Raw genomic sequence first — 25,398 nt, 5'->3', positions numbered from 1 at the left:
AACCAAAGCCACCACTGCCCCCCGTCCGCTGTGGCTTAGCAGTTCATCTCCCCTAGTGTCACCTATTATACCTCATTGCTCTCTCCAACTACCTGAAAGGAGGTTGTGGAGAGGAGGGAGCTGGGCTCTTCTCCCAAGGGACAGGGGACAGGACGAGAGGGAATGGCCTCAAGCTCCACCAGGGGAGGGTCAGGCTGGACATTAGGAGGAAATTTTTCATGGGAAGGGTCATTGGTCCCTGGCAGAGACTGCCCAGGGAGGGAGTTGAGTCACCTTCCCTGGAGGGGTTTAAGGGACGGGTGGACGAGGTGCTGAGGGACATGGGTTAGTGATTGATGGGAATGGTTGGACTCGATGATCCGGTGGGTCTCTTCCAACCTGGTGATTCTGTGATTCTCTCCATTCATAGAATCGTAGAATCACCAGGTTGGAAAAGACCCATCGGATCATCGAGTCCAACCATTCCATCTATTGTTGTGCTGAAGGCAAAGTGCACTTTGGCTTTTTCCCAGCCCCTGGTTTCTCCAGGGGCAGACGCAGACACTTTGTTCCCAGCAGAGCCCGTCCGTCTGTCTGTCCATCCATCGCTTCTCAGGATGCAGCTCGAGGAGGGCTTGGGTGGGGCTGGAGGTTTCTGCTGTGAGTGCATCCATGGGTTAGGATGGTGTGGCATAAGGGCGCTTCCGAAGATGTCCTGGGTGTACGTTGACCTGTATATAAATATGCATCTGTGGCAGGGGGAATTGTTTTCCTTCCGCATTCCCGTGAGAGCATCCAGATAGCCACGTGCTGGCTGAACTCCAGCATTTAATGCCTGCAGGGGACAATGTACGTGTGCCCCATGAAAGTCTTTGGTTTGCTGCTCATCATAGAATCCTAGAATGGTTTGGGTTGGAAGGGACCTCAAAGCCCATCCAGTCCCACCCCTGCCATGGGCAGGGACACCTCCCACTGGATCAGGGGCTCCAAGCCCCATCCAACCTGGCCTTGAACCCCTCCAGGGATGGGGCAGCCACCACTTCCCTGGGCAACGAGGGCCAGTGTCTCACCACCCTCGTTGTGAAGAAGTCCTCAGTTTGCTGCTCACATCAGACGCAGCATTTCTGGCAGCCTTGTCGTGACTTTGCAATTAGCTCGTGGTAATCAACCAGTAAAGAGTAGCTCTGCAGATGGATGGCTTATTACTACATGGAGATCGTTAGGAAGTTTGACTTTCAAAGTCTTATGAGGAACGGCTGAGAGAGCTGGGGGTGTTTAGCCTGGAGAAGAGGAGGCTGAGGGGAGACCTCATTGCTCTCTACAGCTCCCTGAAAGGAGGTTGTGGAGAGGAGGGAGCTGGGCTCTTCTCCCAAGGGACAGGGGACAGGATGAGAGGGAATGGCCTCAAGCTCCACCAGGGGAGGTTCAGGCTGAGCATTAGGAAAAATTTTTCACGGAAAGGGTCATTGGTCCCTGGCAGAGGCTGCCCAGGGAGGGGGTCGAGTCACCTTCCCTGGAGGAGTTTAAGGCACGGGTGGACGAGGTGCTGAGGGACATGGGTTAGTGTTTGATAGGAATGGTTGGACTTGATGATCTGGTGGGTCTTTTCCAACCTGGTGATTCTATGATCCCAAGGACCATATAATTGCCTTAGATGACCTCTCATCTCCTGGTTGCCTCTTCACCATGGGAAGGGGGATAGCTCCATCACAGTCCCTCTGTGCTGGGGCTCCCCAGCCCACTTCTGGTGTTGCAAGGGAGCTCTGGGACAATCATAGCTCCCCAAATTTAGGAGGTGACCCAGAGAGGCCAATGTAAAGGTTGAGAGGAGCTGCTTCTGCACTCGGATACTCTGTAAATGTTGGAGAAGGATCTTCTGCAGGGTTTAATGTCTATGGGCTGTTGCATCTCTCTTCTGAAAATGTCCCCATCACCTTTGCCCTCGGCACAGACACACGCCAAAGGCAGGTGTGCCCAGGGGACTTGGGATCAGGTAGACTTTTAATGTGTCAGCACTAAAATGAAATGATTTTTTGTTAAAATGAAGTTGAAATTCAGTTTGAAGTTGAGATTCAGTTTGAAGTTGAGATTCCTGTGTTGGAAACAGAGGACTTTCTGCTAATAGCTTTTAGGTTTTTTAAACAGAAGATTGGTTTGAGAGGCCTCCAGTGGCAGCTTTTTGGTCTGTTTCATGTTGGGACTTCTGGAAAATGAAAGTTCAGCCCTCCCATGCTCAGTTACTGTAGAAAAGGACAACTCTCCGCAGCCAGCTCTCCGTGCAGGCAGTTCTCCATGGGGCAGCTCCCTGTGGGACACCTCTATCAGCTGTCTCTCCAGAGGGAGAATTCTACCTGGGGAGCCCCAGGTGCCTGGCAAGAGCGCACGCCAACTTTCAAGGGCTTTGTGGGGATCAGCATGTGCCAGACCACTCCTTGCAGGCGCTCAGAGCTCCCTACGTAGAGTTGTCCCCACGGAGAGTTGGCCATGTAGAGGTGCTCCGTGGAGAGTTGGCCATGTAGAGGTGTCCCCACGGAGAGTTGGCCATGTAGAGGTGTCCCCACGGAGAGTTGGCCATGTAGAGGTGTCCCATGGAGAGTTGGCTGCAGAGAGTTGTCCTAGACCCGTAACTGCTTTGCCCCCACGTTTGGTGCGGGGCTGGGCTCCTTCTGTGCGGCAGTTGAGGAATTCAGTTGAAATGTGAATTCTGACGTGTGTCAGGGGGTGAAGAGTGGGAGCGAAACACAGCATTGTGGGGCTGTTTGCATCGCCTCTGCTTGCGTGTGAGTGGGCTTTGAGGGCAGTGGGCAGCAGGAGACTTCTGGTAGATGTAAGAATTGCCTTAAAGGACCAAACCAACACCCATCTTGTCCCGTCCCCTCCAGCGATGAATTTTTGGTTTTGAAAGAGGGTTTGACAACCCTTGACTTGTGTCTGGCCCGCAGCAGTGGAGGCTTTGGGGGCAGAGACCACCCATACTGTGGGACTGTTCTCTTTGTGCCATCTCTTCCCTTTCCAAAGCAAGTCTGGCCTCACACTTTGCAGTTGAATCATCCTAAAAAGCCTTGGGGTTGGCTACTTGGCTATGTTAATGAAGATAATCATAGAATCGTAAAGTCACTAGGTTGGAAAAGGCCTTGGAGATCATCAAGCCCATCTGTACCTATCCACTACTAAATCGTATCCCTAAGCTCTTCATCTACCTGTCTTTTAAACCCCTCCAGGTGTGGGGACTCCACCACCTCCCTGGGCAGCCTCAGCCAGTACTGAGCTCACCAGCGCTCTGCTCCTCAGGCAATAAGAGGGCTTGCGGCTCATTAGTCCTTGACCGCCTTCCCCACCTGATGTCTCAACCGGCGCCGGGGGCAGTAACTGCAAATCAGTGTTTCAGCCCCAAACCCCATAACTTGGATAGAGACATTTCCTGAGCCTCCACCTGCTCTCTCCATCCAAGTTATGGGGTTTGGGGCTGAAACACTGATTTGCAGTTACTGCCCCCGGCGCCGGTTGAGACATCGGTGGGGAAGGGGTCAAGGACTAATGGGCAAGCTTATTGCTGGGAGCAGAGCGCGTGAGCTCAGTAGGCTGAGGCTGAGCTTAAGTCAGGTTGTAGGTGCTAGATAAAGCAGGTCCCAATTTGGCACAGCCTTTGAAGCCTTTAGGGTGCGAAGCATGGTGATGCACTGCCACACGGGTACCTGCAGAGACCCCTCCTCCCTTGTGGGGTGTCACCATGGGCCACCCAAACCTGCAAAACCCTGAGGACCTGCTGAGCAGGCTGAAGTGTGGGAAGCTTATGTCCTTCTCCGTGGAGGACACCCCGCCGTGGGGTGCTGTGAGCCATTCCCAGGTCCTTCCCTGTGAAACCACGTTGATGTCAGGAGGATAAAAGTATCTTTGTGTACCCATCCAGACAGGTACAGAGGACCTACACTGCAGATAATGAGTGGGAAGGAAGAAGTCATTTTATTCATTGCATTTGAGGTTCCAAATGACCCTTTTGGAACAGGTTGTGGGACCATCTTTGATGGCACATGGTTTTTCCACGCTCAATAAAAGCCTGTCTCTATTTCTCTTTAAATGGCCATTTAAATTTTCAGCACATACCATCTTCCTTCACACCATAAGTCAGTGTCTGCCATCTGCAAAACAGCCGTTTGCTCATCCCAAGCTCGACCATACTGTTCGCTTCCGTGCTTCCCACGTTCCCGGGAAAAGGGCAGCGAGGAGCTTGCCTGTGTGGGGATGCATTGCCAGATCCCCATGAGCTAATTCCTGGTGGCTTAGCCACAGCAACCCAACTTCTGAGGACATGCCCTCCTCCAGGGACTGGTTCCCCCTGCCATCCGTATCATAGAATCACTGAATCGTGGAATGGTTTGTGTTGGAAGGGACCTCAAAGCCCATCCAGCTCCTGCCACGGGCAGGGACACCTCCCATGGAATCAGGTTGCTGTATCTCTAACACCGTGTCCTCCAAAGGGTCCGTGACGTTCAGTTAGGTATCTGAAGCACCAGTGGGATGGTGGATGGCGCCTAATCAGCTCCTTGTGTTGCTGTTGATGTTATTGCGCGTGGTTAACGGTGTCACGAGCTCAACGGGAGCTCTCATCTCCTTCCCTTTGTGCTGCAGATGTCCCAGCCTGGCTGAAGAGCCTCCGGCTGCACAAGTACGCCGCCCTCTTCTCGCAGATGACGTACGAGGAGATGATGGCCCTCACCGAATGCCAGCTCGAGGCACAAGTACGTCCCACGTTGATCGGAAAGGGATCAGCCGCGGTCCTGATTATTGCACAGTCAGTAGAGAAGACAGCTCCGATGCTTCTCTTTGCATCTTCATGTGGCAGGCGTTTTGCCGGAAAGCAAACAGAGAATGGAAAATTGGATCTTGGGGAGTGAAAATACTCGTATTGTACCTGAAAAAGACCTTGGCCCAGCTTTCTGACTGAAGTGCTGGCATGAAAGTCCCATCACTGGGAGCTGCTCTTTGGTTTTTGTCTGCTTGGGACTACGTTCAGGAGTTTCAGGGCCACAGCTTTAAACTCAGTGGGGTTTTGGTGGCAGATTGCCTTGTTAACCTTCAAAGATGTCCCCACTTTCAAATTTACCTCTGTGTTATCATAGGATCTTACAATCGTTGAATGGTTTGGGTTGGAAGGGACCTTAAAGTTCATCTAATTCCAACCCCCCTGCCATGGGCAGGGACACCTCCCACTGGATCAGGGGCTCCAAGCCCCATCCAACCTGGCCTTGAACCGCTCCAGGGGTGGGGCAACCACCACTTTTCTGGGCAACAAGAGCTGATCCTCGGGTTGAAGGGGGCTGGTCACATGTGAGATGTGCAAAGGAGGGGCAGGCTAGCTGGAAATCTCTATCTCCAGCAAGTCTCCGAGTGGTTTTCTGTGCCCCCTGCTGCTCCCTGCACTCAGAAATGTGATTAATTCACAGCAGCCCTTCTCATTTAGGGGTGGGAGGATCTGGGCTGACCCTGCTGTCCGGTGGAAATGTTAATCCCGAGTTTTGTGCTGTTTTTGCAGAATGTAACCAAAGGCGCAAGACACAAGATAGTCATCAGTATCCAAAAGCTAAAAGAAAGACAAAACCTGCTCAAATCTTTAGAAAGGGTAAGTAATCACAGCTCCTTTTGTATTTCCTCTTTTTCCAGAAGCCGTGAATTAATTCTGGGTTGAAGCACACTTTGGTTACACATGGTGTTGGGAACTTTTATAGAGGAATTTGTTGCTGGCTTTGCCATTTCTGAACAATGTCTCAAACACCTCAGTACCAGATGCAGATTTTATTTGGGGCTGTATTTTGCTTTGTGGGTCCTAATCCATCTCCGGCAGCTGGGATGGATATACCCTACGGCTCTGGTACAAGCCCTGCCCAGCTCCAGGGTGCTTGGAAACATCTGAGCTCCAGGTGGTGGAGGGCACCATCCCAGTGACACTGATGGGAAGGTGGTCACCCATGCTCTGAGCTGTGGTGCAGGAGCATCTCTCTAGCCACCCCGGCCACCGTGGTCCTCTCTCTTGCTGGAGAATCAGCTGGGAAGAGCCTGCAAGCCCTGGTTATCCCTCAGCCACTTGGTCAACTCTCCCGTCTCGATGCTAGCGTCCCTCTCGAGAGACCCCTCCATGCACAGCAGACCCCTAAACCCTGCCTCTCCCTCTCCATCCACAAAAAAGATGGGATTTCCCAGTGTCTTTCAGATCAAGGACCACTGTGCTTTTCTGGAGCATCATACAGGTAATCGCAGATAAAAAGCCAGACACCTGCATCAGTGCCTGAATATCATCTTGCATTTCCAAAGAGAACAAATAGAAACTTCATCATAGAATCATAGAATCACCAGGTTGGAAAAGACCTCTGAGATCATCAAGTCCAACCATACCTATCTGCTACTAAACCATATGCTTAAGTACCTCATCTACCCATCTTCTAAATACCTCTAGGGATGGCGACTGCACCACCTCCCTGGGCAGCCTCTGCCAGGGCCTGATGACCCTTCAGGTGAAAAATCTTTTCCTAGTGTCCAATCTGAACCTGCTCTGGCACAGCTTGAGGCCATTCCCCTTGTCCTATCACCTGTCACTTGGGAGAAGAGACCAACTCCCACCTCTCCCCAACCTCCTTCCAGGCAGTTGTAGACAGTGGTGAGGTCTCAGCCTCCTCTTCTCCAGGCTGAACAACCCCAAGTCCCTCAGCCACTCCTCCTAAGACTTGTTCTCCAACAACTTGCCCCTTCAACAAAAGCTTGAACTCTGCAGCACCGGCCCCACAAACCGGCTGGGAGCAGCTCAGCCAACCCTTCGCTATTTATTATCGCAATATTATATTGTATTTAATTGTGCCGCCTTCAAACAGCGACTTGCAGAGCCTCCCACCAGGGGCTTTTAAATACTTACGTGGTGTGTTGCTATTTATTGGTGTTTTCCTTAGCTCACTGCTTCACTATTTATTTATAATATGGGATTGTACTCAGAGTATGGCAGGAGCTAATAAAGCCATATTTACCTCCCTATATTAACAATAACTACTAAATCCAAGAGACAGCCTGCTGGATTGAGCTTGCTCCCGCAATGTGTTTTCCAGGCGATTGCGCAGCCTCTTCCCCCTCTCCTCCTGCCTTTTGAAATATGGTATTGATCGACCGGCACGGGGCGGGAGGGTGAGCCCAGTTCAGCTGACACAAGCAGCCACGCACGCTGTAAACCAGCCGAGATAAACCACAGGGGCTGGTTTTGAGCCCTCCTGGGGTGGGTTTGGTCTGCGGGGCTGCGTCTGACTGTTGGGGCTCGGAGCTGCCTGCCTGGGAGCTGCTTTCCTTGGGAGGAGACTTCTCTGGTTTTCCAGGCTTGCCATCCAATTTTTTTTTTTTTTGCTAAACAAGAGCATGTGTGGGACTTGATTTTTTTTTTTTTTAAAGCAGTGTCTCGTTGCTAAAGATTGCTGCTTTCTTGGAAAGAGCTGCTCCACCCCTCTCCGCTGCTTAGCAGAGCAGGATTTTTTCCCCAAAATAATAGTGCCAGGTCTTTGAGTGAAGTGGAGCTAAGACATCCAAGAGCAAACTGGAGATGCGGCAGAAATTAGGGTGAACAACCATTTCTGGCTCGCTTGTGGCCTGTGCGCCCACTTTGTGCCTCTTCCCTAGGCGCAGCGAGGACTCACCCCAAAAGCCACCTCTTTCCAAGCAGCTTCGCATGAGCCAAACCACACAGGAGCCTGCACAACGAGCTGTTGTGGTCCAGGCTGCGTTAAAAGCAAAATGCAATTATTTCCCATCAGTGGGACAAGAATCTGACCCTAGAAAGGGAGTTCTTGATCCACCCTATAACCAAGGGCAAGGATGGGGGTGTATGCAAATGCTCCCTCTCCAGTTTATCCCCATTGCCCCTCTCCCTATCGCCCCAAGTCTTTGTGAACAGCCCCTCCCCAGCTTTCTTGTAGCCCCTTCAGGTACTGGAAGGTCTCTATAAGGTCTCCTTGGAGCCTTCTCTTCTGGAGGCTGAACAACCCCAACTCTCTCAGCCTGTCCTTGTACGGGAGGTGCTCCAGCCCTCAGATCATCCTTGTAGCCTTCTCTGGACCCGTTCCAACAGCTCCATCTCCTTCTTATGCTCTGAAGTCCTTTGGGTGGACTTCACCCAGGATCTAAGATCCCTGGAGGGGTTCAAGGTCAGGCTGGATGGGGCTTGGAGCCCCTGATCCAGTGGGAGGTGTCCCTGCCCATGGCACGGGGGGTGGAATTAGATGATCTTTAAGGTCCCTTCCAACTCAAAGCTTTCTATGATTCTGTAAGTTCACCTGCAGCTTTCTGACCCCCTTGCAATCCTCCCTTTCCCCTCTGCATCTGCTCCCCCAGCCCCGTGTGCACGGGAACGTCTCCTGTTCGCTGCTGCAGGATGGGCTCCTGCATCCCAGGGTGGGCCTGGGATCTGCTACGGTCCCAGGGTATAAGGATGCTGTGGAAAGCTCTATGGGGAAGGGCAGTGCTGGAAACTGGACACAAGCCCACATTCAAAAATACAATTCCAATTAAATAGGGCTGAAATGTTGCAATTGTGGGATTGCCAGTGAAGGAGGAAGATACCCACTGGTCTGGGCACTGAAATCTCACAGGGCCAGTCACTCCCATGGAGTTGCCGTCTTCCTGGTGGGAATTTGAGAAGGCTGAAGCTGGATTGTTGGTGTTTTTGTGACTCAGTGGTTGATGGGCCACGTTTATCTCTGAGGATTTGGGTCTGAACACATCCACTGATAATCAGACACAGTCACTGCAGCAGCTCCGTGCTCTGGGTTCACCCCTTCTCTAAGCAAAAGAGTCAGAGATTCATAGAATCACAGGATGGTTTGCATTGGAAGGGACCTCAAAGCCCACCCAGTTCCACCCCTGCCATGGGCAGGGACACCTCCCACTGGATCAGGGGCTCCAAGCCCCATCCAACCTGGCCTTGAACCCCTCCAGGGATGGGGCAGCCACCCCTGCTCTGGGCAACCTGGGCCAGGGCTTCACCACCTTCACAGGAAAACTTTTCTTCCTAAGATCTCCTCTCAATCTCCCCTCTTGCAGCTTAAAACCATTCCCCCTCATACTATCCCTGCACTCCCTGATCTAGAGCCCCTCCCCAGCTTTCCTGGAGCCCCTTTCAGCACTGGAAGCTGCTCTAAGGTCTCCTCAGAGCCTTCTCTTCTCCAGGCTGAACAACCCCAACTCTCTCAGCCTGTCCTCATAGCAGAGGTGCTCCAGCCCTCGGATCATCTTGTGGCCTCCTCTGGACTCACTCTAACAGTTCCATCTCCTTCTTACGTTGAGGATTCCAGAACTGGACACAGGGATCCAGGTGAGGTCTCGCAGGAGCAGTGCAGAGGAGCAGAATCCCCTCCTCACCCTACCGGACACAGAATGAGACACAGCTGTAGATTATGGACTGCAGGAGGGTCCCGGAGCAGGAGTGAGAACATCAGCTCTGCTGGGGATTTTCTGGGGGTAACGGTCCAGGTTTGGTTTGTAGTCAATATCCTGTTATCCCTACAGAGATAAACTCTCTTCTTTGAATCCACAGGACATCCTGGAAGGCGGCAACTTGCGTGTCCCGCTGCAGGAACTACACCAAATGATCCTCACCCCCATCAAAGCCTACTCTTCCCAAAACTCAGGCCCGGAGGAGCACAGCCGCGATGCGGACCCGCATCACCCCTCCTCCCTGATCGCCTCAGACAGCCAAGGCTCCGACTGCAAGGACTCTGCCGCCGCGGGGATGCAGCAGCACCATTTGCCGGGGTGCGAGGGCGAGTCGGGAGGGGGCCCCTTGCCCGAAGGAGACCTGCCTGGACAGTTCACCAGAGTGATGGGGAAAGGTGAGCGGCTGCGATTGTGTCCTCGCTAGGGAGAGCTGCTTCGGGGCAGGGTGCGTGTGCTGGCAGCACAGGCAGCGGCCTGTCCCCAAGCCTTTCCAAGGTGACCATTTTTTGAGGCCCCGTTGCACTGTGGTGACAGGTGGGAGTGTGGCTGGGGTGGTGGGCAGTGGGTTTTGGGAGAGGCAGTGCCTCAGGTCAGAGGTGGACAGCATCTTCTCCGTGCCCCACGTCAGGGATGCACAGCATCCTCTCCTTAGAATCACAGAATCACCAGGTTGGAAAAGACCCACCGGATCATCGAGTCCAACCATTCCTATCAAACACTAAACCATGTTCCTTGGCACCTCGTCCACCTGTGCCTTAAACCCCTCCAGGGAAGGGGACTCAACCACCTCCCTGGGCAGCCTCTGCCAGGGACCAATGACCCTTTCCGTGAAAAATTTTTCCTAATGCTCAGCCTGAACCTCCCCTGGTGGAGCTTGAGGCCATTCCCTCTCGTCCTGTCCCCTGTCCCTTGGGAGAAGAGCCCAGCTCCCTCCTCTCCACAACCTCCTTTCAGGTAGTTGCAGAGAGCAATGAGGTCTCCCCTCAGCCTCCTCTTCTCCAGGCTAAACACCCCCAGCTCTCTCAGCCGCTCCTCTTGTTCTCCAGCCCCTCTCTGTGGCCTCCTCTGGACCTGTTCCAACAGTTCTATCTCCTTCTGTTGGGGACTCCAGAACTGGACACAGGACTCCAGGTGGGGTCTCAGCAGAGCAGAGGGGCAGAATCCCCCGCTTGCCCTGTTGGCCACGTAGCTTTGGACGCAGCCCAGGACACACACTTCTCTTTGAACTCATTTCTACTTGCTTTTATGGCATTAATTCCAAAAGATGTTAAAATCCATTGGGAAAGGTGGGAATTCATTTGCAGCAGAAGCGGGTTTTGGCCATAGGAGCGGGAACTTTCCCAGTGCCTAGGAAAAGGGAATAATCCTGTGCCCCTAATTCACTCAGGTTTAATTTTGGTGACTCCGTTGGTGTTACTCTGGATTTACACCATCATAACAGAGAACAATATCTGGCCCTAAATACAGGATGCACAGCAGGAACTGGAGAAGGGTGTTTTTTCTCGATGATGAGAAGACCTGCCTGTTGGACAAGGAAAACGGGACATCCAAGGTGTTCATTGCCCCCCGGGGCCCCATCTTGGTGTCCCCATGCCCATTTCTCTTCTCTTTTTTGTTTTGCAGTATGCACACAACTTTTAGTTTCCCGACCTGACGAGGAGAATATAAGTTCCTATTTACAGCTCATAGACAAATGTCTAATCCATGAGGTGAGTCGTCACAGTTCATCCAAAACTGTTGTTCACATCACTTAGAAACTGTTTCCAAAGTGTCTGTTGATGTAAACTTTTTGGTTTCTAACACAAATATTTTTGGGGGGTATTAATAGTAATTCTGAACAGAACAGGGCTGGAGCGGGCAGTAGCTCCATCGTGGTGCGTGGAATTGTTGCTCCCACACGACGATCGCTTCAATGCCAAGACCTGGAGCTGGGAAATCCATCTGGCTTGGGACAGTCCCATCAACAGCTGGATGAAAGACCAAATTCCCAGGGTGAACGTGCAGGAGGTTTCTATCAAACAGACTTGGCGTTCCCTCAGTGTTGCCTCCTCCTGTTTCGCAGCAGGATTTTGCCACAGGGGGATTTGTTTCTGCTCCTGACGGCTCTGCCTTTGCTGGGTGATTCCTCAGAGCGGCTGAGGCTGTGTCACAGGGCTCCGTCGTGCTCCTGCCTGCTGCCAACGAGGGATGAACGGTGTCCCTTGTGTCCTGCAGCATTTCGTACCCACGCTGGCTGCACCTGGAAGAACAGGCTGCTTCTCACCGCCTGCCCATATGGCAGGGAGCAGGGGGAGATCGCACGCCCTCTCACAGGAGCTGCAGGCTTTAAATGCTTCTCAGTTATGTGTTTATCAAAAAAATACACTGTCAAAACGCAGAAGAATCTCCTTTAGCGAGGGCTGGTGGCTGCAAACCCCAAAATGGACCTCATCGAATCATAGAATCACTAGGTTGGAAAGGACCCACCGGATCATCGAGTCCAACCATTCCCATCAATCACTCAACCATGTCCCTCAGCACCTCGTGCACTCGTCTTTTAAACCGCTCCAGGGAAGGGGACTCAACAATCTACCTGGGCAGCCTCTGCCAGGGACCAATGACCCTTTCCATGAAAAATCTTTTCCTGATGTCAAGAAATGGGGCACGGAAGACGAGAAAAGCAGCTTCCATCCCCTTCATTGCAGCTAAAGCTGATGCAAAAGTTTGAGCCATGCAACTCCATAGGGCCAAACATGGACATCTTGAATTGGGATGAAATAGTTGGATATCAGGCAAAAGGCGAATGCTTCAATATATTTTTTGAGCTGTGCTCCTGGATACCTCTGTCTGTCACAATGGGGCTTTTGGTGCATTTTGCTGGCAGTGCCTGTGGTGTCAGCTGATGTTTGGCCCCGTGAAATACCGGGTGGTGGCACCTGCCGGCTGGGGTTGCTGCGAGCAGGTTTAGAGCTGCGAGTACGATCTTCTCAGTGCTTCACACAGATGCAGGTGAACGGCTGGAGAGGACAGTAGGTCTGCTCCTGCTCGTTCCCCTTGCAGAGAGCACCGGAGCCTGGAAATGCTACCTGGACTTTGTGGATGGCCAAGCAGGGCCATCTGCTAGGCGAGCAGAAGCATGAAGAGAGGAAGCGAGGATGGTGGGAGCAGCTGCCCAGGGCAGGAGAGCAAAGCCAGGAGGACACAGTGCTGCAGAGGGGCTTCTTTTCCAGGACCATCCAGCAGGGATGTGGTGACACAGCATCACCCCACCGGTGCCAGACTGTGGTCAGGACCGCTGCCCCGCATCAGCTTCAGGAGGGAGCGACTCCTCCACACGGTGGTTTGGAGCAATCAAGCCAGATGCTAACTGGACTCCAAATTGTCCTCTGGAGATATCTGCTCCTCTCCACCCAACATCTGGAGATGTTTGGTGTCTAAAGTTAGTGGTGGTGGGCACATGGGTGCTCATAATCCACACCACCCACCTGGAGGTGGTGTTCTGGGAGGAGGTCTGTCCTCTGCGTGGGTGACCTTCGCAGGGACCCCAGGAAGGTGATGGGTCTTAACTCTGGGTCACCACCTGCAGAGGAGGAGCCAGGAACAGAGCTGAGCTCTGCCCACCCACGGGAAGGAGGACGTGGGATGTCACGGAGCAGCTTTGCTTTCCAAATCCCAGCATTTTCCAACCCTGGGGGTGTTTTGTGAGCCAAGTCCAGCTGACAAGTGTCAGCACCTGGGGGACACCACCCACCAAACCCCGCGGGGCACTGCACTCGCACCCTGGGTGCTGTGGGAGCATTTTCTTGACCTGAGATGAGCAAATCCTTCAGAGAGTCCAGGGTTTCATAGAATCATAGAATCACCAGGTTGGAAAAGACCCATTGGATAATCAAGTCCAACCATTCCCTCTGGACTTGCTGATGGGACTCAGCTCATGCCACTGCTTGCGCTCTGCATGCACAACCATGTATCTCTGCTTGCCTTGTAGTGAAAAATACTCATATGTTTCCTATTTTTGTCTCCTTTTTTGTTTTTTTGGGGGGCAGGCATTTACAGAGATCCAGAAGAAGCGGCTGCTGTCATGGAAACAGCAGGTGCAGAAACTCTTTCGGTCTTTCCCTCGGAAATCCCTCCTGGAGCTGTCAGGCTATCGGCAGCAGAGGAGGTACGTGGGATTTGGGGAGGGGAGGGAATGCTGCAGCGGCCAGAGGAGCCAGCAGGAGCATCTCAAGTGGGACCGGTGGCTCCCAACAGGGAGGGACAAATCCTGCCAGGTCCAGAGCCACTTTTGGGGCAGGATGAGAGTTGGAAAAGCTTTAGCAATAAACCCCCAGGCGCTGGCTAGGAAGGAAAAGCAGCAGTAAGTTTTCTTGCATGTGTGGTCGGCCCCTTACCCCAGCAATTCCCACCACAGCTCCCTGGCTCCAAACCCAGCGCTTCCCAGCTGTGCGGCCAGCTCTGCCCCTGCTCCTGCCTTCGCTGGTGACATCACTGCTGGATTTTCACCAAAAAACTGTCAACTAGTGAAAAAAAGAAAAAAAAAAAGCCTGGAGAGGGTGCAGAGCCAGGGGCTGCGGTCAGAAAGCCTGGGTGGGGATGTGTTGTGAACGCCGTCTTTGCTCACTTCAGAGGTGGAATTGCTGGATTTCGGGTGATCCTAGAAAGCACTGGGGTTACGGCGAGAAGAGATATTTTCAGGTCAGGTTTAACAGCAGCGTCAGCCTTTTGTTTCATTCTGCTCAAGCTGTTTTATTGCAGTATTGTGCAAGTTGTTCTCAAAAAGAAAGGGGTTTGGAGATAACTGGGACCATGGAGACAGCTGGGACGTGAGCTCACAAGGACTGAGCACAGAACCAGAGCGTTCCCTGGTACCATAAAATTAAATTCTTACTTTGGAGAGGAAAAAAACAAGCAGTTTCAATGCTCGTGCCAGGATCAGAAGCAGAATAGATGGGTTTTGATGGACCTGTTTGGTCGGGGCCATCACCAGCAGTTTAGCTGTGCATCCAGGCTGACCCCAAGCACAAGGTTGAGCTTCTGGCTTAAATGATCCCAGTCTTTTTCCTGGGGTGCTTGGGATGCTCTCTGGTTTCCTTGCTGCTTTTGGGTGGTTTGCATTTTGTGTTTCTTCTGCTGCTGGGAAGCTGCGGGCGAGGAACACGCGTCCAGTCCTGCTTTTTCATGAGATTTAATGGCAAGAGCAGTTATTGGATGAAGCTTAGAGAAACAGCGTCGTACTTCTGCCTAGTAAATGTATCTGGGTTTGGGATCCCAGCACGCTAACATCGTCTGAAGCTTGTTTGCAGCCACCTGCACGAGCAGGAGAGCTGAGGGCTGGGAGGAAGGTGAGCTGAAATATCTGCTATGGTGATTTAGAGAAAGGAGAAAGGAGAAGGGAACGGGGAGCCCCAGAGCGACTGCAGCTGTGGGTTTGCAGAACACTCCTGTCCTTGGCCGTGCTGAAACCCGATAACGGCGTGGGAGTCCTGCTGCCCAGCTAATCGGGCAGAGACACCAACGTGATGTTGCACAGTGAGGAGCCCCACACTGCATGCGGTTCCAAGGATTACTTGATTCTTTTTCATACAATCACTAGGTCGGAAAAGACCCATCAGATCATCGAGTCCAACCAATGTGTTTTGTGCCATTCGTCTGGTTTTAAATGCAAAAACCCACATGGGGAGGGATGGCAATGTGTCTGACCTGACCCTCCAAGGAGTGAAAGATGGGTTTCTGTGCTGAGATTGCCGTCTTAGGATGTTTGGGCTGCGCGATCTTGGGTCCAGACAGTTTTGCTCTGACCACAGAGAGCTGGATGAAGGTTTGCAGTGCAGAGACGGGAGCAGGTGCAGAGTCAGTCCCACCTCTGGGGGAGCGTGCCTTTCGCTCAGCCCCTCCCTAGGAAATCTTGCTAGGTCATTTTAACCAAGTTTTCCAGAACTTGAGAAGTCTCAGGGAAGATGGTATTCATAAAAATGAGCCTCCTGAAAGGGGAGAAGCTCCAGCCCTTCATGCGTTCTTAGTAAAGAAAACCCACCAGCATCAGGTGAAGCTTTACCAGATGACAGGAAGAAAGGAAGCTGACGTTGTATGCCCAGACCTCTTTGTTTGTGCTGCATGTGTAGGATGGAGAAACATCCTTGGTGGGCTGGGAGGGTTGGGCCCAGAGCAGAGCTCACCGTTAAGATGGGCATGGGGTGGTGAGAACTGGTCCAGGCATGGGGTGTTGAACACTGGTCCGGGCATGGGGTGGTGAACATCAGTCCAGGTCATGGGGTAGTGAGCGTAAGGTCTGGTGCTTCACAGCGATGCAGAGGCACCAAGGGACATCTGGCTCAGCCCAGCGCCCACAGCATTGTCCCCTTGCAGGGGCTGATTTCTCACCCTCGGCTCTTTCTCTCTCTCCGCAGCCGAGGCTTTGGCCAGTCAAACTCCTTACCAACAGCTGGATCTGCAGGGGCAGGACTGGGCAGGCGAAACCCCCGCCAGTTCCAGATCCCCTCCCGCAACCTCCCCACCGCCCGGCTGGGGCTGCTGGGCCCCAGTGGGCTGCTGGGCACCCCCCAGCGCAGCCCCGCCGCCAGCCCCGCCATCCTCAAGCAAGGCAGACAGGTTGGTCAGCGTTCAGAGTCTCTCCAGCTTTTCCATCCCTTCCCTAGAAGCTTCCTTTGCTTTTTCTCCTCTGGCTTGTCCACATCCCCTGATTTTCCTTCTTTACTTCAAACCGAGCAAGTGAGAGGCATTAATTCTCCTCCACGGAGCTGGGCGTGCAAAAGGGACTGGTGGGAAGAGGGGGCGAAACGTGAGGCAGAGGCGGGAGAGAAAAGCCCAGGAGTGTTATAAATCCATGACATAGAGGCCTCGGTTTTACATCCCGCATCCCTTCTTCTTTTGCTTCCCACAGAACCTCTGGTTTGCCAACCCCGGGGGCAGCAACAGCATGCCCAGCCGGAGCCACAGCTCGGTGCAAAGGACACGCTCGCTGCCGGTCCACACCTCCCCGCAGACCATGCTGATGTTTCAGCAGCCAGGTAGGAAGCAGACTTTTCCTTTTTCCCTTATCCAAGGAATGGTTTGTGTTGGAAGGGACCTTAAAGCCCATCCTGTTCCACCCCTTGCCAAGGGCAGGGACACCTCCCACTGGATCAGGTTGCTCCAAGCCCTATCCAACCTTTCACCTTTTTTTGCTCACATGTGGGTGTGGAGATGTGGTGTGGAGCTGCCTACGTGCGCTCAGGGGAAATTCTCTTTACAGTGCATGCGAAGGGAGACATTGTGTTAGTGACTTCTCTCCAAACACCACAAAAATGCTCCCCTATATAGGAGCATCCTCTGATTCCCCATGTCCCATCCCTGGAGTTGTTCAAGGCCAGGCTGGATGGGGCCTTGAGCAGCCTGATCCGGTGGAAGGTGTCATGGGTTGGAACTGGATGGGCTTTAAGGTCCCTTCCAACTCAAACCATTCCTTGATTCTAGGATTCCTGCTGACCTCTGACCCCAGAGCATCCTTCCCATGAGGACCTTCATGCCTTTTTCTCTCTGTGTCCATTCATCAGCCTTTAAGCCTTACCCACGCGCTTACCGAAACAATTTATACTGCAGGATGGGGAGTTACACCCTCCAGTAAACTAAACCTCGTCCATAAGCTTCTGCCATAGTTTAAGCTCAGCAGCTCCCCTCACATCACATGCCTCCGGTGTTTTAACTGCATAATTTAGGCAGCAAATGTCCCGGGCAGCAAAAGCAGCATCTGTTCTCAGATATTGATTAAACACCGGAACAAGGTCACATTTCTGCAGGAGAATAAATAGGTTTCTCTTTGCGTGTTAGCTCGTGGCGAATGAGGATGCAAGAGGGTTAGGGAGCCAAAGATGTGGATGGAGTTGTGAGAAAAATAGGGGATGATGCAAGGCTGGGCTCCCCAAGCACTTACTGTTGGGCTGAGTGGACCTCAGCCCTTCTGGAGCTCATCCCATGTTCCTGTCAGCGGCCGGCAAGCAGGAGATGCCATCCAGTGGTAGCTAAAGCTGTATTTACAGCTTTTGCTGCAGAGGAGGGGCTGTTTGGGAGCTGGATGGATCAGCTCAGGATGTTGCAGCACAGCAAACCTTGTCCCTCTGCCTTTTTTTTCGTGTTCAGCCCTGCGGGAACGTGGCAGCAGGGCCGTGGGTGACCGAGCAGCGGCTGAGCTGGCCATGGATGAAGTGGCTGGCAGCTCTGCTGGTCTGTGCTGCCATCCCACGTCCGAGCGCTAACCTTGCCTGCACGGGAAACTCCCGGCCTCACTGCTCTCTGAGGCTGCTTGAAGGTTTTGCACTTAGGAAGGATTCTGTGGGGCCCAAGCAAGGGGGAGAGCTCAGGGCTGCCCCTCCCGAGGTGGGGGTCCTGCAGTCCTGCAGCCACCCCAGCATCTCTAACGTGCCTGAATCCCCCATTTCCATCCACCTGCTGCAATGCTGCGGAGCCCCCCACCCCACGATTTACCCCTTATCAATAAGAAAGGGAGGGATGATGACTATTTTTGCGTTACCAGGGGTGAATCGCACCAGGAAACAAGGTGCTACCAGAGTCCAACCATCCAGTCAACCCCTCCTGGGGCATCTCTTGGAGGGTTTCCAATCCCTTGGGCACCCACTCTGATTGCAGAAGTGTGGGTAGGGAGTGCAGGGCAGACAGAGTCCCTGCCAGGTCCCTTGACCGAGGTCTCCTGTCCCTTTCTCCCTGCAGAGTTCCAGGTGCCGGTGACTGAACCTGACATCAACAACAGGCTGGAGTCCCTGTGCCTGAGCATGACGGAGCACGCGCTCAGCGGTGAGCACTCCCTCCTCCTCGGGCTCTTCCAGCACGTCCACACCGCTGCCACCGAGCCCCCCGGCACCTGCCCTGCGGCCCCCAAAACCTGGGACAGGCTTTGGCTTTGAGGGAGCAGCAGAGCTGCGGGGTGGGGTGATGCAGGGATGCTCCCAGGGGTGCCCCTGGGGCGGTTCAGACTGGGGTATCAGCTTCTCTTGGCAAGATCTGAGGGCAGAGGGGTAAAACCAGACACAGGGTTTGCACCCAGCACTAGTGGAGTCCGTGCTTATTAGCCACTAGTTAGCTTGCTAATAATAGTTAGTATTAGCTTGCTAGGCTGTTATTATGATAAAGCCCTCGCCACCAGAGCGCTGGAATGGCTCACTGGCTTTGGGGTTTTTTACCCTTCTGCCACCAGCACCCCTCGCTTGGCCGAGGGGTCCGGGAGCCCCAAGGCTCAGGGATCAAATCTGCCACGAGCTGCTGGGTGCTGCGCGGGGGCTGTGCCGGCAGCACTGGCAGCTCCATGCCCAGGGCAGCTGTGGGTGCATAACGGGGGCAGGGAGGGAGGAGAGCCAGCTAGAAGAATGAGCAAGGAAAATGGCAAAGGGAGCGGCAGCGCGATGGAGAGCCGGCACAGAGAAAAGCACCAGGAGCTCCCAGTGCCCCTCACCGACGCGTCAGACCCCAAGCAATAACGATGACCCCCCCGGCGACGGGACAAGCGCAGCCACCAGCATCGCCCAGACCCTCCTGAATAACCGACTCGGTCTCCCCCTGGCAATTCCTGGACTGCGTCAAAACAGTTGAGGATGGGATGGGGAGGCTCGTGCCGCTGGGTTCCCACCGCTGGTGCAGCTCCCTGCAGCGACGCAGCCGCCCATCCCGGGGACAGGGACACAAGAGCAAGGACTCTAGAGGCATCAGGGCCCTGGCAGCACCGTGGTAGCATCCCCAGCCGGGAAAACAAGGACATTCTGCCACCCGAAGAATTTCTCCGGTGTGTGCCCAGGCGAGGCTTAGCTCTCTTGTTCCTCTGCAGGGTCCTGCTCCTCCAAGTTATTTTTTCCAGGTCACATACCCTGAGCCTCTGGAAACCGGTTGTGCTATAAATAGCTCTGAAAAAAATAAACCTTCGGGGGAGAAAAAAAAAAAAAAGGCGTAACAAACCTGTTTGTTTTTAGTCTTAAGGAGGGAGGTGGCTGTGATTCCCTGTGTAGCAACAGGGAGTGCTTTGTTGGGGCGCTGTGCCCCCCGCTGCTCTCCCTCCCGGGGGTGGGGGTTTGGGATGGGGCAGTTGGGGCTGGAGAAGGGCTGGAGGGTTGGAAATCGTAGAATCATAGAATGGTTTGGGTCAGAAGGAACCTTAAAGATCATCCCGTTCCAACCTGCCCCTGGCAGGGACACCTCCCACTGGATCAGGCTGCCCAAGGCCCATCCAACCTGGCCTTGAACCCCTCCAGGGATGGGGCAACGATGTTGGGTGTTGATTTCTGGCCCTGTAATTGCCACTGGCACCCAGGGGATTGGGAGGCGGAGGCGAGGGACCTGCTGGCAGTGGGGTCACTTGTGCAGCTTTGGGATGAGTCATGGACCCTTGCTCCTCTGGGCTGTGGCTGGGTGTGTCTCTGCTCTCACGAGATGCTGAGGATGAGGGCTCTGAGGAGACAGAAACAATCCAGGGTTGGTGTTTTTTAACTGCCGTGGAGGGAAATGTTGCATCTTCTGCAGTGCAGGCGTTGCAGGGCTGAGACAGCCAAGGGGCAAGGCAGCTCTCCAGGACCAGCTCCATCCCTGTCCCCCAACTCCTGGGCACTGGATCAGGAACTTGTCCCCGCTTGATGGGGACCTTGCAGTGAGTCCAGGCTGCCCAGAACCCCCCTCAGTTCCTGGGAAAGGTGCTGTGGGGACATGACACGAGGCCTGGACTGGTGTTGGGACATTGACTTTGGCAGGGGGGCCTGAGGCCGGAGGGGCTGATGTGGGGTGGGAACAGACAACAGCACGGAGGCAGCAGCAGAGAGCTGACACCCCAAAAGCCTTCTGCACCCCCTTGGGAAGATGGGGAAAGTGGACGTGACCCCGTGGTGCCACCTTGCTGCAGGGACGGTGGTTTGGGGGATGTTCTGGGGTCCATCTCCCTGTGTCCAGCGCTGCGGGAGCGGCTGCTCCCCAAGGCTGCTCCTAACTCTCCCTTCCCGCTTGCAGATGGTGTTGACCGAACCTCCACGATCTAGAAGGCGTCGCGACGGGGACGCTGGCCGGGAGAACAACTGCTGCGGGTCCAGCGGCGAGGTCGGGGCTTGCAGGGAGCCTCAGCGATAGCTTGCATCCTTTCTCCTCTCTCTCTCCTCTGCTCTTTCTCTCTCTTTCTCTCTTGTTTTAATTTTGTGAACGTGTAGATTGTCCTTGTGAACATATCATTAGACTTGGAATTTGTGTTGTCATTTATTACATCCATGCTAAGCGGGGGGAAAGAAAGGCAAAAAGTCAATAATGATGATGAAAAGACATGGGGAGGGTGGGGGGCGGTGAGGCAGGAGAGTGCTGACAACGGAGGGTTCACTGGAGCACCACGTGCAAACCCTGTTTCTGGACAAGGACGTGAATGAATATTGAATATCACGCGGGTGTGTGACCAAAAACCCTTTGGGGAGGAGTTGCCTGTCCCGCCGGGGGCTCCGAGGCCGGTGGTCCCGTCTCAAAATTTAAGTTTCACTGCGTTCAGGCGCGGACTGGCCCAGCGAGCTAAAAAAAAAAACCTCAAAACCATAAATCACCCCAAAATTGCCTTTCAGTTTAGCCAAGAGCATCCACAGTTTCGAGGCAGCATGGGTCAGGGTGGGGGGACATGGGGAGAGTGTCTTGCCCGACGGAGGGTCCCGAGGGACGTCGGTGATGGGGGGGGACGCTGGGTGAGTTTCTTTGTCTCTTGCCTTGCCTGCGTGGGTACCAGGAAGATGCTGCATCCTGGCTTTACACATTTCCCCCCCAGCCTGCCAAATCCAGCCATAAGGGGCTTTTCCAGCCCCCGGGGCGGCCGTGAGGGATGAAGGAGGCTCGGGAGCAAGTATATGTTTTGATTTAGCACCAAAGTGCAGCTCCACAACTCAATTTTTTTTGCATTAAAGATGTGCCAGGGAGGAAATGTGGATGGCACCCACCTCTTCCTATCACAGGGAGCTAAATTTGCTCTGAGGGTCTTAAATGAGTAGATCTGACCCCTGCTCAAAGCGAGATCATCAAATCATGGAATGCTTTGGATTGGAAGGGACCTCAAAGCCCATCCAGTTCCACTCCATGACATCTCCCACTGGATCAGGGGCTCCAAGCTCCATCCAACCTGGCCTTGGACACCTCCAGGGATGGGGCAGCCACTTCTCTGGGCAGAGATCGGAGCAGGGAAAGCCATCAGGGCGTGCTTGGTGCAGCGGCAGCTTCACCTCGCCAAGTCCTCTGATGGACACAATGATGGAATAATAATAAATTTTAAATGATTTAATGAAGAGAGGCGATGGGTGGGAGCAGCATCCACGAAGTTTGCTGCGTTAGTTCCAGAAGGGGCTCGGCCGTGAGCACCGATGGGCAGCAGCGTGTGCCGGGACCGGCCGGAGCAGGGCTGGGAGGGTGGGGGAAGTGGAGCATCCTCCAGGCCGGCACAGCTGGGAGATGTGTGAATCCCTTGGCCATGCAGCATTTTCCAAAGTCGTTTTCCAAAACCAAGTGCCAAATGCAATGTTTGCTGTTTTGCTGTTCCTTGGGGGTCCTGTTTCCCAGCAGGCATGAGATGTTGGGAGAGGGGAGGGGGGGAACGGAGGAGGGAAAACCTGAAAGCGAAGGAGGTTGGGAAGAGGTGTGAGGAGGTGAAGGCGAAGCAGGGGCCAAGGGGGGCTGAGCCGCAGGCACTGGGGACCTGGATCCCCCCCTGGCTGGGTGGAACCGAGGTGTGAACACAGCTGCCATAGCAGGAGCCTTCCTCCAGAAAGGCTCCGATGTATTTACAGAGCTGAAAATCTATTTATTCCTTCGCTGACTATAGAAACAGAGGTTATCTGATTGTTAAGAGAGATTATTTTGGATATATTACCTATTAACTTGCTATGGCTGGTAACCATGATAATGTCTGTTATTAACAACCACCAAATAATTCAATTGTTGGGGTTTTTTTTTTTCCTTTTGTTAAAAAAAAAGCTTATTTTCCATTGACAGTGTATAGGACTTTTAGTTGTGTTTGCTGTTTCTTGGTTTTTTTAAGTAAAAATAATAATAATAATAATAATAGTGGCTTCAGTTGCGTTCGGGAATTCCTGCCGGGCTCTGGGCTGCCTGTGCTGAGTGCAGGTAGCGGAGCGCCGGCGAAAGAGGTTTAAAAGGACAAAAAAAAAAAAATAAGCTCAAATCCTAAAAGAAAATAAAAATTATTTATAAAAATAATTAAAAAAAAAAAGAGAAGAATTTAAAAAAAAAAAAAAACAGTTGCATGAGTGAGGCTGTGAAGTCAAATCTTTAGTAATAAAGCGGCAGTGCCTTTCTTTTTTGTATTCACCCATTCGCCCCCCGTGCAACTGTTTGTACCCCGTGGCGAGGGAGATGCGGCCGCCGGGTGGGCATCTCCCCCCTTTTTCTTTTCCTGGTGCTGTTCCCCGGCTCAGCGCCCAAGTGTCCTTGGGGCCGGCGGCTGCGACCCCCCAGGACAAAACCAAACCAGCTTTGCTTTCGAGGGGTCCCCAAGCCCTGAGCTCGGCTGGACTTGAGCTGGGCTTTGCCTTGGTTCGCTCGGCTCAGTCGAAACCATCTCAAAGTGGGGGTCTAGCCCGGCCGGCATCCAGCAGCAAAATCCCAAACTGGGATGCTCAGCACTTAGGGAACCGATTTGTTGTCACCTTTCTCCGTGTCGGGGTGCGTTGGTGCCCCAGGGTTGGCTTTTCGGAATGTGCCTGATGGGAAGTGGGTCCTGCAGACGTCTCTAATTTGCACACAGCGACGAGAAACACTAAAATAAAAATAAAATAAAAAAAAAAAAGTTGATTTTATACGAAGTCATCCAGAGTTTGCAAAGTGAGTTTTATTTTTTGTATTCCTTTATCTTTACTTAAAGGTGAATGTGTATTCCTCTGGGAGGAATAGGAAGATTAAAAAAAAAAAAAAACCACAAAAACAGGAATGTTAATAGTTAAACAGAATACTTCCTCCCTTATTAATATATATATATATATCCCTTATGTATTTATGCATATTGTAAGCTTACTTTAAAAAGCTTTGGACTCTCTTCTGTTGCATGCCGTTCCCGGGCAGCCTTTTATTGTACATGCATGCCTTTAGTCCTCGTTTTCCTGTACAAATTTAGTGCACAAAGAACTATTTTTGCCTAGTTAATGTTGCCGAGCAATGCCTATTTTTTAAATATTTCTCTCTCTCTCTCTTTTTTTTTTTTTTTTTCTTTTTTTGGGGTCATATATGGAAATCGCATGTTTGTTACATGTAAAAGCTTCCCGATATAAAGAAATACTAATGTTTGGAGATGCTGGTCTTTGCAAGTGTACAGTTTTCCAATGTTGTTCCCCCCCCCTCCCTCCCTCCAGTGAAACACCCTCGTGATTTCGACTCGCTCCGATGTATTTATTACTCATTTCCTCCCATGTAACTAGGAACCATGACTATATTTCATATCAACGTTATATTGAAAGTGAAGGGAGATGATTAATACAAGGTTTTGTAACACTGGGGTGTGGCGCCTCCTTATTTACGCTCTTTGTTGGCAGAAAGCCTCGGACTTTTAAAGAAAAATGGAATAAACGCCGTGTCCAGCCCTGTGGGGTGAGGGAGGCGCGTGGGACGGCGTTATTCGCTCTCTCGTGGGGCCTGGAGCCCCTGATCCAGCGGGAGGTGTCCCTGCCCTGGGCAGAGGGGAACTGGATGGGCGTTGAGGTCCCTTCCAACCCGAACCTTTCTGGGATTCTGTGCTACGAAGCCTGTGGTGGGAGCTCAGAGCTGACAACTGGCCGGCGCTCCCCACGCAGCTGCCTCTCCGTCCCTTTGGGATGCCCCCGCCCCGGGAGCTGTTTAGATATGGGATTTTCTTTTGGAATCAGCAGGAATTGGGGCTGGAGCAGCTCGGAGGAGGCAGTGGAGGCACATCGAGCGGTTTGGATTGGAAGAGACCTTAGAAAAGATCCCGTTCCACCTTCCTGACACCTCCCGCTGGAGCAGGCCTCGAACCCCTCCAGGGATGGGGCAGCCTGGGCCTCCCCACCCTCACAGCAAAACATTTCTCCCTAAGATCTCATCTCAATCTCCCCTCTTTCAGCTGAAACCCATTCCTCCTCGTCCTGACCCTGCGCTGCCTGACCAAGAGCCCCTCCCCAGCTTTCCTGGAGCCCCTCTCAGTCCTGGAAGCTGCTCCAAGGCCTCCCTGCAGCCTTGTCTTCTCCCACACGTGGTTATCCCTCATCAGGAGCAGGACATGGCCCCTTTGCTGAACTTCTTGAGGTTCCTCTCAGCCCATTTCTCCAGCCTGTCCAGGTCCCTCTGAACGAGGGCGTCTGCAGAAATGCTGAGACCACACTCTGTGCTGGTGGGCAGGTCATTAATTATGAGGTTAAAGAGTAATCAGCTCCACTAATGACCCCTGGGGTACACCACTAGTTACTGGGCTCCAGGTGGACTTTGTGCCAGTGGACCCAGCCCTCTGAACCAGTTTTCAGCCTACATCAATGTAAATTTATCCAGCCTGTACTTAAATCATAGAATCATAGAATCACCAGGTTGGAAGAGACCCACCAGATCATCGAGTCCAACCATTCCCATCAAACACTAACCCATGTCCCTCAGCACCTCGTCCACCCGTCCCTTAAACCCCTCCAGGGAAGGTGACTCAACCCCCTCCCTGGGCAGCCTCTGCCAGGGACCAATGACCCTTTCTGTGAAGAATTTTTTCCTAATGTCCAGCCTGACCCTCCCCTGGTGGAGCTTGAGGCCATTCCCTCTCGTCCTGTCCCCTGTCCCTTGGGAGAAGAGCCCAGCTCCCTCCTCTCCACAACCTCCTTTCAGATAGTTGTAGAGAGCAATGAGGTCTCCCCTGAGAGAGAGGGACTTCATCAGCTTGTCCATAAGTGTTGTGGGACTGAGTGCCAGAAGCCTCGTTGAAGTCGGGATAGAGCACCCACTGCTCTGCCCTTGTCCACT

General features: G+C 53.0%; 1 protein-coding gene across 4 annotated transcripts in view; it reads left to right on the top strand.

Annotated features, from left to right (window-relative positions):
* SAMD4A (sterile alpha motif domain containing 4A) overlaps positions 1 to 23,934 on the top strand; it is a 124,507-nt gene extending 100,573 nt beyond the window's left edge. For 2 of the 4 annotated variants that reach the window (XM_069856819.1, XM_069856817.1), the window contains 9 exons: positions 4,609 to 4,718; positions 5,513 to 5,599; positions 9,542 to 9,836; positions 11,065 to 11,150; positions 13,467 to 13,585; positions 15,831 to 16,032; positions 16,325 to 16,451; positions 18,148 to 18,231; positions 20,422 to 23,934. In XM_069856819.1, the coding sequence (XP_069712920.1) occupies positions 4,609 to 4,718; positions 5,513 to 5,599; positions 9,542 to 9,836; positions 11,065 to 11,150; positions 13,467 to 13,585; positions 15,831 to 16,032; positions 16,325 to 16,451; positions 18,148 to 18,231; positions 20,422 to 20,450 (1,139 nt within the window). In that variant the 3' untranslated portion in view covers positions 20,451 to 23,934. Of the gene's footprint in view, positions 1 to 4,608; positions 4,719 to 5,512; positions 5,600 to 9,541; positions 9,837 to 11,064; positions 11,151 to 13,466; positions 13,586 to 15,830; positions 16,033 to 16,324; positions 16,452 to 18,147; positions 19,372 to 20,421 lie in introns of those variants that run through there. The other 2 variants (XM_069856818.1, XM_069856816.1) reach the window with 1 other exon arrangement.
* The last annotated feature ends 1,464 nt before the right edge of the window (positions 23,935 to 25,398 follow it).

Source organism: Phaenicophaeus curvirostris, chromosome 5 (genome assembly GCF_032191515.1).
Source record: "Phaenicophaeus curvirostris isolate KB17595 chromosome 5, BPBGC_Pcur_1.0, whole genome shotgun sequence".
NCBI lineage: Eukaryota > Metazoa > Chordata > Aves > Cuculiformes > Cuculidae > Phaenicophaeus > Phaenicophaeus curvirostris.
This window is presented reverse-complemented; position numbering and strand designations above follow the sequence as displayed.